The 12,606-nt window shown below is 43.6% G+C and overlaps 1 protein-coding gene across 1 annotated transcript in view; it reads right to left on the reverse strand.

Annotated features, from left to right (window-relative positions):
- Positions 1-12,606, reverse strand: part of C5H1orf162 (chromosome 5 C1orf162 homolog) — a 349,182-nt gene that overhangs the window by 154,239 nt on the left and 182,337 nt on the right. Inside the window, exon 4 of the mRNA XM_086923354.1 lies at positions 47-141. Within this exon, the coding sequence (XP_086779480.1) occupies positions 47-141 (95 nt within the window). The remainder of the gene's footprint in view (positions 1-46; positions 142-12,606) is intronic.

Consider the following 12,606-nt stretch of genomic DNA (forward strand, 5'->3'; position numbering starts at 1 on the left):
ACTAAAGTTGGCCGCGGGGTCGCGAGTCGCTTTTGAAGGTACTTACGAATCTTTTTCCAGATATAGAAGATGAGGACAAACAGCAGGGTAGACAACAGCACTCCAGCAAAGAAGGCAAGGACTAGATGTGAAACTTCAATTCTATTGTGGTAAGAAGAAGAGAATGGTGCATTAAAAGATAGCTGAATCCGCATAGCAAATTAAGTGGATAGAAGCAAGTATTCGACACAAGTGTTTGTTCACATTTGTTACACAGCAACATTTAAAGCAGCCACTTTCCAAATACCTACAGCTCTAAAGCGGTCTTTAAGAATGAGAGTTGTTAAAGGCCTTGTCCCCGAGCTGCAAGAAGAGGGAGCCGGTATTCAACAATGAATATAGCCCAAGGCAGAAGGGCTATGAGACTATTCGAACATTCTATTCACTGAGGGTAGAGTGTTCTAAATTAAAAAGGTACAGCACAAATACATGTTTATTTAGTCGAAACTAAAAAATAAATGGCTTCGAAGGCTGCGGCACTGCAATCCCGCGCAAACTGACTGCCTTCCTCCTAATCCCCAGCAGTATTCATTGCAACCTCCAGCTATTCCACATTTAGGTCACTTGTTTACCCTTACAAAAAAAGAAGGAATACAGGACATGACAGAATTCAAAATAGCAGATATTAAAATGCGTTAATAAAAAATAATTTACTTAAGAGGTCTCCACCAAATGCTACTGCAAGGGCCAGTGTGGGATCCTGTGTCATGGAATGTAAGGTGGCTTTGAGCTAATGGCATTCTAGGCGGCCCATTAGGAGCAGGCTGGAGGTGCAGGGTGTTGCAACAGCTTCCTCTTGGGAGGAATACACTCACTTACCTCAACTCATCTTTCCTGCTTAGTCTCCTTTCTTCCAGGCCATTATAGTGGCGATGAGGATTTTTTTTGCATGCTTTATACTGTTTGACAGGTCCATTGGGCAGAGATAGCATGTTTTTCCTCCACGATATGTTATTCAAAATGTATACCAAATATTGTGGACAGGACAGTGAATATGAGGAAAGGTATGACAAAGAATGTCAAGTATGAGTGGTGTGAGGCATGTAAAATGAGAGATTTTTTTGAGAAATCGGGTGTGGATCATGTCCGTTCTTCTGTATATTATCTCCGAGGGAATGGATTGGTGGAGCGGTGGAACAAAGCACTGAAGGAAAGAAGCCCCAGTGGAAGAAATTAGCTTTGGACATTTCTATATGTTGTGGAGTTTTAGGTGCTTGGTCTGTATATGCTCTGCTGGCCGTGGATTACCATTCCAGGTGGACAGAAGTGGATTTTACTAATCTGGTCAATACACAAGACTTGACTGTGTTTATGGAAGAGCTATGGAACAGAAAAGGTTTCCTGGACGTGATAGTGACAGATAATGGAGTGCAGGTTGTGTCATGAGAGATTTTATTGAGAAATGAGGTGTGGAGCATATCTGTTACTCGGTCTATTATCCTCCAGGGAGTGGATTGGAGGAGTGGTGGAACAGAACACTGAATGAAGGTTTACAACTGGCTTTGAGTCAGGGTGGTTTGTGGACCAAGGCTGTGTGGAAGCTGATAAGGACACATCGCACCACACCCAATGGTGCCACTGGTAAATAACCTTTTGAAAGGCAAGTTGGAGTGGAGAGGCGAAATGAGGGTAAGATTGTTGTCAGAGAAGATGGCATGAGAGGCACACATTTCCGAAGCACTGTGATTGTTGATTGGATGCACCTGCTTTGTGGACATAAAGGGAAGAAGGGAATGTCCGAGTTCTCAAGTCTGTTACGTGAGAAAAAGGTAAATGCACACGTCATTTACCTGAGTGACAGAACTGTATGGAATGTGAAAAAAGTTGTTAAGCTGGCTGATTCCATTACCAATGTGCCTGGGGAAGCAAGGAATGGTGTGCAGCCAAATGCGTTTCCAGGGCAAGCTAGACAAGGACGGTTCCGGAGGGCACCTGAATGGGTTAGAGACTACAAAATGTATTTAATCTGAATTTTGGTGATTTTTGCATGGTTTATACTGTTTGACAGGTCCATGGGGTAGAGCTAGCATATGTTTCCTCCGTGTTATGTTATTTAAGATTTTACATGAAGTGGGTACGTTTGTTTTATGGGGGGTATTTCCTTTTATTTTATAGGTTTATTTGTATTGTTGCATTCACTGTTTATTCATTGTATGGTTTGTGGGAAGGGAGGTGTGGCATCTTGCGTCATAGAATGTAGGGGGCTGTGAGGTGATGGCATTCTAGGCGGGCGATTAAGAACAGGCTGAGAGGTGCAGAACAATGCAACAGCTTCCTCTTGGGATGAATAAACTGACTTACCTCAACTCATCTTTCCTGCGAAGTCTCCTTCCTTCCAGGCTGTTACAGCCACCCTCGTGCACTACTGGCACTGTCTCAATTAAAGTGTGGCCCTTCCAACTGTCTTCGGTGCTAGTACCTGCTTTGTCTGTAAGTAGTCCAGTTTGAAGGGACATATATTTAACAAGGTGGGAGAGTTAAGGGATTATATCCACTGTTGTGGATGGAAGGGTACTCCCATTCCCCTAGACAGGTAGCTATATAACAATACGAAGGAGTACCACCAAAGATAAGGCTGAAACAGCCAGTATTGGTGGGATGAGACACTAGTGTAAAAGAAGAAGTCCTCCTTTGTTTTTAAGGAACCCCTCACTCACCGACCTGGTCGGTGACATGCTTCATCATCGGGGCCACCTCGACAGCCGAGTGCCGCCAAGGTGTGCTACAACACCTGAATACAGTGGAGCGGGTATGTGAGTGATGAATGTGAAAAAAAGTCAGTGAGTTAAAAATTGTCCTGGTATAACTTTTACCAAATATAATTTATTCTAAAGCTACTGGACAATATTAAAAACAGTGATGATACAATAAAGGCTTTAATGAGACCTAATGTATCTGTGATATGTGCTGGGTCTACATGTTTCAAACCATATGGGATTTACCGGTTTTTCATCAGGACCAAAATTGTAAAGGAGTTGGGTGGTCAGGGTACACTAACACCCTGCCATACCTGCAACCCTTTCAAACCCAAAGATAGCGATTTGCTAAATGGGTAAAAATAATGGTAACCCAGAAGTGGTTACATGAAAAAGAACAAACCTGTAAAAGAGAAGAAATTGTCACTTATAAAGGTTAAATTACGTGCCTGTAACGTAGTGGAGTGACGTAGTCCGTTCTGTCTGTGACTCAATCCACACTCAGTTATGCGAATAAACCATGGAGCGGTGTGTCAGCATAGTTTTCTATATTTAGAACCAAGTGTTCATTGGTAAGGCACACCTATCAATATGGGTGTGAGTGAGCACGCATGCGTAGTTCTACATTTTAAACCACTTCTGTCACAAACTTGATTGTGCGTGCCCCAGTCATAATTCTCTCTCTTTTGTGACAGGAATTACCGACGTGTAAAAATGCCAACTTGATCCATAACCACAAATAACATATAACAAAACACCACAAAACATATACATTGTTTAGAAAAAACAACACTTACTCCTCAATGGAGGAAGGTTTGCCTCACGGGGATTTGAGGGGAAGTTACAGAGTTCAAAAACGTATTCTGCGTGAGAAAAATAAGGGAACATGGAGAGGGTTTTTAAAGGAGAGTATCCAGTACCTTTTATTTCCCTCCTCGGTAATTAAACAGAGGCTCGCGGTAAACCTATTATGGCAGATTCTACTTACAGTTCTCTGGTCGGAATTTGGCCGATAACCTACTTCTCTCCCTCCGTGCACCCGCACTGGAGAAAGAATCGGCGTTCGTAGTTAAAGGGAGCCGCCATTGTGGGCGGGGAGGGCGTGGCCGGTCTGGTAGCGCGCGATGACGTCACGTGCGTGCGTGATCGTCATACGCGCGTCGTATTACCATGGCGATGGGCGAAAACAACAATCTCCAGGATCGGAGACAGAGGAAGTCTCCGTGTTCGGAGACAGTTGAAGCAAAACAGACAGCGTAACGCTGTGGGAAAAGGGAAGAGGATGCATACTACAAGCATATTCGAGCAAGTTGATTACGGCAATAAACAGTTGGTTAAGTGGGGTCTTAACCTGGCGCTCTATTTGATATCCATATATGAAGTCTAATCTTAGCAAAAAAAGTGATTCAGCATGCTTGGGCAGGTTTTTTGAGCAGGTGGCCATGGGAATATTTCAACATAATGCGCTTTTTGCTGCAAGTATGGAATAAACTGTATACGGAAGCGCGTTACCACTGACTTGAGTTTTATATTCAGAACTCTATGTCTGGAGTCTGAATAATCCACTGTTGGGGATAAAGAGGCATATACGTGACCGTCAGTGATATCGGCATACTCATTGGGAGATTGCCCATCAGTACCTCAGCTTGGCAGAAGGCACAGAGTTACAGCAAAAATGGGATACTTGCTTTGGAGACTATGAGAGGACAGATGCCCATGGGATATTATCATTAAGGCCATTTTTGTTTGTAGATAGCCGGTATACCCATCTTTGTTCTTTTTCGTACAGGCGTTTCTGTATGTTTGGTCCTGGGCATACCTGTTCAATGACGGTCCAAAACATGTCATTCGTAGTATGACCTTTCTCAAGAAAATGGTCCGTCAATCGGGTTGCATTTTTCTTGCAGCGTATGGTGCTGCGATGTTCGCAGATTCTCTGCTTAACCTTCCGGGTTATCATCCCAATGTATCTTTTTTTGCAAGTGCACTCAATGAGATAAACTACATTTTCACTGTTGCAGTTGGTATGTGCAACTTGCCTCCAGGTTTTTCCAGCCTCTAGATCAAGGGACTTTGTGTTCTTGGTTAGGTGGCATACGCTGCAATCTCCGCAGCGGTAATGTCCAGTCAAATCCGGAAGGCCCCATGCTCTGGTGATTGAAGGGGTGCACGGAGCCAGCTTTGCTTTTGGTCTGGTGTTGACAAGAGTGTCTTTTAGGCTGTTAGACTTCTTGAAAGAGAAAAGTGGTTTTTCCCAATGCAAATTGCCAGTGTTTATAATGTTCCAATGTTTTCTTATGCTTCTGGTTACTTGGTTGGAAACCGAGTTGAATGTGGTCACACATGTCAGTGGTACTTCCGTGTCAGTTCTGGTCTTTTCTTCAAGGAGTACTTCTCTGGGCTGGTTTCTAGCCCTCTTCTGGCATTTGTTTATTATTTTCTTAGGATACCCCCGGTTATCTAGTTTTTCAGAAAGGTCATTCGCTTGTTCTTTGTAGTCCACTAGTTTACTACAATTCCTGCGAAGTCTCAAGAATTGTCCGTAGGGTAGGTTTTCCCTGAGTGGTCGAGGGTGGAAACTCTCAAACCTTAAAAGATTGTTTTTCGCAGTAGGTTTGTAATGGGTTTTAGTTTCCAGGTGATTGCCTACTTTGTTAATCACTACATCAAGGAAAACAATTTCTCTTTTGTCATAGCTGCTCGTGAATTTAAGGTTCCTGTCGCAGGTGTTGATCCAAGCGACAAATTGTTCCAGGAGCTCAGTTGGTCCTTGCCAAATAGCAAGGACGTCATCGATGTATCGCCTCCAGAAGGTCAGATGCTCGCGGTATGGGTTCACATCGTTCAGAATGAACTTGTTCTCAAAATCATATACATACATACCAGCTATGCTGGGAGCAAAAACACTGCCCATTGAGGTCCCCCCGGTTTGTAAGAAAAGTGTTCCTTCAAACTCGAAGTAGTTGCGTTTGAGTGCCAGCGTTGCGCATTCCAGAATGAAGGCCTTGGGGGTACGAAAAGGCCAGTCTGCATTTTCTAAGGTAATCCCCAGTACGTGAATGGTATCGTCTTGGGGTATGCTTGTGTATAAGCTTTCGATATCAAAGCTCAATAACACAGTGTCTTCATCAACCTCCAAATTTTGTAGTAAATTAAGTAGACTTTTCGTGTCCTGTAGGTAGGTGGTTGACTTCTGTACAATCGTTTTCAGGAAAAAATCACAGAATCTAGAGAGAGGCTCTAATAAGGAGCCGATGCCAGAAACTATTGGGCGTCCTGGAGGGGGAAGTCTGCCCTTATGCATCTTTGGTAAGATGTAGAAGTAAGGGGTTTTCCCTTCGGTGGTACACAGATAGTCCGCTTCCTGTTTTGATATTGCACCATTGGATTCGGCTATCTCAATCAATTGACATATTTCAGCCTTCAGATCACTAGTTGGGTCAGTGCTCAGAACTTGATAGTGATTTCTGTCATTCAGAAGTCGGACACATTCTTCACGATAGGCGGTAGTGTCCATGATTACTAGCCCACCGCCTTTGTCGGCAGGTTTTATGATAATTGTTTCACAAGCACGTAGTTCTTTTAGTGCCATTCTTTCTGCGTTGCTGAGGTTCTGAAAATGGGTAGTTGTTTCCATATTCTCAACATCATTGTAGACAGCTTGTTCAAAAGTCATTATTTCCACTGGTGTTGTATGTGGAGGTGGCATAAAGGTTTATTTCAATCTTAGTCCACTCTCGTTCTCAACTTCGCACTCTTTCGGTTGACCCTGTTTCTCAAAGAAGGCTTTAAGCCTTAATTTTCTGAAGAAGCTGGCCAGCTCACAATGTAGCTGGAATTTGTCAAGTCGTGCCGTGGGGACAAAGCCAAGTCCCTTATTAAGAACCTCTTCTTCAATGTCTGTTAGTGGTCTTGATGACAGATTCGTGACTAGGGTTTCGCACTGCTTGTGCCTGCCTTGCTCTTTGTTCGGTTGCTCACTGGGTCGTCTTCCTCCCAGTGTACCTGATTCGGTTGTCTGTTTTTTCCCCTTCCCCTTCTGCCCCTGTGAAAAAAAGGAGGGCGAAATTGGAAAGGGGGAGGTTGGAAGTGTGGTTGAAAAGGAGGTTGCCAACCATACATTTGGAAATTTGCCGTCTGATTGAAAGGATCTTGAAACATGGGGGGCTGGAAGCCGGGCCAAAAGTTTCCTTGGCCTCTTTTCCCTCCTCTACCCCTTTGCCTGTTGGTGCTGGTGTTAGATCCATTGCTGCTACCTGATGAGACACTTGATGTGTCAGAATCAGATAAGGGTTTATCAGCTGGTTTGAAATCGGGATCTGAATAGGGGTATGTCTTGACAAAGGAGAATCTTTTTAAATCCTTTTGAAATTTCGTGGCTTTTTGCTGGGTTAGGTTGTCCTTATATTCAGTTATTTCCTTGTTAATTTCGTCCAACCTTCTTTTGTATCCAGTTATAGTGGCCTTTATATGTGCCTCTGTTTTCTGGATGTCAATTTGAATGGCTTCTGATAGTCTCAGGGCTGTTTTAAGTATTAAGACAATCCAATCATGCGTGCAGTGCCAGGCTATTAGCGCCCAGTCTTTACGAAACTCTGCATCATTTAGAAAAATCCGTGGGGCATTTGTAACCAGAAGACCCTTGGGTGCCATGTTATTGGTGACATATTCTTTTAGGATGGTGCCATGTAATATTGTTCTTATGTGTTCCCTCTTCATTTCCGTTAGTTTCTCCCAATCGCCTGTTTGTGATATCGTCTGGGAAATGCTTGCATCCGCAAAGCCAGAGATCTCCCCAAAAATAGCATCTATCTCCTCTGTGGAGTATGTGAGACCTTGGTTTTCTCCCATGGTTGATAAAAAATGTAATGTATGTGTGGGTGAGATGTCAAAAGGACCGGTTAAGGATCAAAGAAGGACATAAACTCTCGCAGCTGTGCGCTGCCAAGATATATATTTAACAAGGTGGGAGAGTTAAGGGATTATATCCACTGTTGTGGATGGAAGGGTACTCCCATTCCCCTAGACAGGTAGCTATATAACAATACGAAGGAGTACCACCAAAGATAAGGCTGAAACAGCCAGTATTGGTGGGATGAGACACTAGTGTAAAAGAAGAAGTCCTCCTTTGTTTTTAAGGAACCCCTCACTCACCGACCTGGTCGGTGACATGCTTCATCATCGGGGCCACCTCGACAGCCGAGTGCCGCCAAGGTGTGCTACAACACCTGAATACAGTGGAGCGGGTATGTGAGTGATGAATGTGAAAAAAAGTCAGTGAGTTAAAAATTGTCCTGGTATAACTTTTACCAAATATAATTTATTCTAAAGCTACTGGACAATATTAAAAACAGTGATGATACAATAAAGGCTTTAATGAGACCTAATGTATCTGTGATATGTGCTGGGTCTACATGTTTCAAACCATATGGGATTTACCGGTTTTTCATCAGGACCAAAATTGTAAAGGAGTTGGGTGGTCAGGGTACACTAACACCCTGCCATACCTGCAACCCTTTCAAACCCAAAGATAGCGATTTGCTAAATGGGTAAAAATAATGGTAACCCAGAAGTGGTTACATGAAAAAGAACAAACCTGTAAAAGAGAAGAAATTGTCACTTATAAAGGTTAAATTACGTGCCTGTAACGTAGTGGAGTGACGTAGTCCGTTCTGTCTGTGACTCAATCCACACTCAGTTATGCGAATAAACCATGGAGCGGTGTGTCAGCATAGTTTTCTATATTTAGAACCAAGTGTTCATTGGTAAGGCACACCTATCAATATGGGTGTGAGTGAGCACGCATGCGTAGTTCTACATTTTAAACCACTTCTGTCACAAACTTGATTGTGCGTGCCCCAGTCATAATTCTCTCTCTTTTGTGACAGGAATTACCGACGTGTAAAAATGCCAACTTGATCCATAACCACAAATAACATATAACAAAACACCACAAAACATATACATTGTTTAGAAAAAACAACACTTACTCCTCAATGGAGGAAGGTTTGCCTCACGGGGATTTGAGGGGAAGTTACAGAGTTCAAAAACGTATTCTGCGTGAGAAAAATAAGGGAACATGGAGAGGGTTTTTAAAGGAGAGTATCCAGTACCTTTTATTTCCCTCCTCGGTAATTAAACAGAGGCTCGCGGTAAACCTATTATGGCAGATTCTACTTACAGTTCTCTGGCCGGAATTTGGCCGATAACCTACTTCTCTCCCTCCGTGCACCCGCACTGGAGAAAGAATCGGCGTTCGTAGTTAAAGGGAGCCGCCATTGTGGGCGGGGAGGGCGTGGCCGGTCTGGTAGCGCGCGATGACGTCACGTGCGTGCGTGATCGTCATACGCGCGTCGTATTACCATGGCGATGGGCGAAAACAACAATCTCCAGGATCGGAGACAGAGGAAGTCTCCGTGTTCGGAGACAGTTGAAGCAAAACAGACAGCGTAACGCTGTGGGAAAAGGGAAGAGGATGCATACTACAAGCATATTCGAGCAAGTTGATTACGGCAATAAACAGTTGGTTAAGTGGGGTCTTAACCTGGCGCTCTATTTGATATCCATATATGAAGTCTAATCTTAGCAAAAAAAGTGATTCAGCATGCTTGGGCAGGTTTTTTGAGCAGGTGGCCATGGGAATATTTCAACATAATGCGCTTTTTGCTGCAAGTATGGAATAAACTGTATACGGAAGCGCGTTACCACTGACTTGAGTTTTATATTCAGAACTCTATGTCTGGAGTCTGAATAATCCACTGTTGGGGATAAAGAGGCATATACGTGACCGTCAGTGATATCGGCATACTCATTGGGAGATTGCCCATCAGTACCTCAGCTTGGCAGAAGGCACAGAGTTACAGCAAAAATGGGATACTTGCTTTGGAGACTATGAGAGGACAGATGCCCATGGGATATTATCATTAAGGCCATTTTTGTTTGTAGATAGCCGGTATACCCATCTTTGTTCTTTTTCGTACAGGCGTTTCTGTATGTTTGGTCCTGGGCATACCTGTTCAATGACGGTCCAAAACATGTCATTCATAGTATGACCTTTCTCAAGAAAATGGTCCGTCAATCGGGTTGCATTTTTCTTGCAGCGTATGGTGCTGCGATGTTCGCAGATTCTCTGCTTAACCTTCCGGGTTGTCATCCCAATGTATCTTTTTTTGCAAGTGCACTCAATGAGATAAACTACATTTTCACTGTTGCAGTTGGTATGTGCAACTTGCCTCCAGGTTTTTCCAGCCTCTAGATCAAGGGACTTTGTGTTCTTGGTTAGGTGGCATACGCTGCAATCTCCGCAGCGGTAATGTCCAGTCACATCCGGAAGGCCCCATGCTCTGGTGATTGAAGGGGTGCACGGAGCCAGCTTTGCTTTTGGTCTGGTGTTGACAAGAGTGTCTTTTAGGCTGTTAGACTTCTTGAAAGAGAAAAGTGGTTTTTCCCAATGCAAATTGCCAGTGTTTATAATGTTCCAATGTTTTCTTATGCTTCTGGTTACTTGGTTGGAAACCGAGTTGAATGTGGTCACACATGTCAGTGGTACTTCCGTGTCAGTTCTGGTCTTTTCTTCAAGGAGTACTTCTCTGGGCTGGTTTCTAGCCCTCTTCTGGCATTTGTTTATTATTTTCTTAGGATACCCCCGGTTATCCAGTTTTTCAGAAAGGTCATTCGCTTGTTCTTTGTAGTCCACTAGTTTACTACAATTCCTGCGAAGTCTCAAGAATTGTCCGTAGGGTAGGTTTTCCCTGAGTGGTCGAGGGTGGAAACTCTCAAACCTTAAAAGATTGTTTTTCGCAGTAGGTTTGTAATGGGTTTTAGTTTCCAGGTGATTGCCTACTTTGTTAATCACTACATCAAGGAAAACAATTTCTCTTTTGTCATAGTTGCTCGTGAATTTAAGGTTCCTGTCGCAGGTGTTGATCCAAGCGACGAATTGTTCCAGGAGCTCAGTTGGTCCTTGCCAAATAGCAAGGACGTCATCGATGTATCGCCTCCAGAAGGTCAGATGCTCGCGGTATGGGTTCACATCGTTCAGAATGAACTTGTTCTCAAAATCATATACATACATACCAGCTATGCTGGGAGCAAAAACACTGCCCATTGAGGTCCCCCCGGTTTGTAAGAAAAGTGTTCCTTCAAACTCGAAGTAGTTGCGTTTGAGTGCCAGCGTTGCGCATTCCAGAATGAAGGCCTTGGGGGTACGAAAAGGCCAGTCTGCATTTTCTAAGGTAATCCCCAGTACGTGAATGGTATCGTCTTGGGGTATGCTTGTGTATAAGCTTTCGATATCAAAGCTCAATAACACAGTGTCTTCATCAACCTCCAAATTTTGTAGTAAATTAAGTAGACTTTTCGTGTCCTGTAGGTAGGTGGTTGACTTCTGTACAATCGTTTTCAGGAAAAAAATCACAGAATCTAGAGAGAGGCTCTAATAAGGAGCCGATGCCAGAAACTATCGGGCGTCCTGGAGGGGGAAGTCTGCCCTTATGCATCTTTGGTAAGATGTAGAAGTAAGGGGTTTTCCCTTCGGTGGTACACAGATAGTCCGCTTCCTGTTTTGATATTGCACCATTGGATTCGGCTATCTCAATCAATTGACATATTTCAGCCTTCAGATCACTAGTTGGGTCAGTGCTCAGAACTTGATAGTGATTTCTGTCATTCAGAAGTCGGACACATTCTTCACGATAGGCGGTAGTGTCCATGATTACTAGCCCACCGCCTTTGTCGGCAGGTTTTATGATAATTGTTTCACAAGCACGTAGTTCTTTTAGTGCCATTCTTTCTGCGTTGCTGAGGTTCTGAAAATGGGTAGTTGTTTCCATATTCTCAACATCATTGTAGACAGCTTGTTCAAAAGTCATTATTTCCACTGGTGTTGTATGTGGAGGTGGCATAAAGGTTGATTTCAATCTTAGTCCACTCTCGTTCTCAACTTCGCACTCTTTCGGTTGACCCTGTTTCTCAAAGAAGGCTTTAAGCCTTAATTTTCTGAAGAAGCTGGCCAGCTCACAATGTAGCTGGAATTTGTCAAGTCGTGCCGTGGGGACAAAGCCAAGTCCCTTATTAAGAACCTCTTCTTCAATGTCTGTTAGTGGTCTTGATGACAGATTCGTGACTAGGGTTTCGCACTGCTTGTGCCTGCCTTGCTCTTTGTTCGGTTGCTCACTGGGTCGTCTTCCTCCCAGTGTACCTGATTCGGTTGTCTGTTTTTTCCCCTTCCCCTTCTGCCCCTGTGAAAAAAAGGAGGGCGAAATTGGAAAGGGGGAGGTTGGAAGTGTGGTTGAAAAGGAGGTTGCCAACCATACATTTGGAAATTTGCCGTCTGATTGAAAGGATCTTGAAACATGGGGGGCTGGAAGCCGGGCCAAAAGTTTCCTTGGCCTCTTTTCCCTCCTCTACCCCTTTGCCTGTTGGTGCTGGTGTTAGATCCATTGCTGCTACCTGATGAGACACTTGATGTGTCAGAATCAGATAAGGGTTTATCAGCTGGTTTGAAATCGGGATCTGAATAGGGGTATGTCTTGACAAAGGAGAATCTTTTTAAATCCTTTTGAAATTTCGTGGCTTTTTGCTGGGTTAGGTTGTCCTTATATTCAGTTATTTCCTTGTTAATTTCGTCCAACCTTCTTTTGTATCCAGTTATAGTGGCCTTTATATGTGCCTCTGTTTTCTGGATGTCAATTTGAATGGCTTCTGATAGTCTCAGGGCTGTTTTAAGTATTAAGACAATCCAATCATGCGTGCAGTGCCAGGCTATTAGCGCCCAGTCTTTACGAAACTCTGCATCATTTAGAAAAATCCGTGGGGCATTTGTAACCAGAAGACCCTTGGGTGCCATGTTATTGGTGACATATTCTTTTAG

The sequence above is a fragment of the Lissotriton vulgaris genome, chromosome 5, assembly GCF_964263255.1.
Source record: "Lissotriton vulgaris chromosome 5, aLisVul1.2, whole genome shotgun sequence".
NCBI classification, from domain to species: Eukaryota; Metazoa; Chordata; class Amphibia; order Caudata; family Salamandridae; genus Lissotriton; species Lissotriton vulgaris.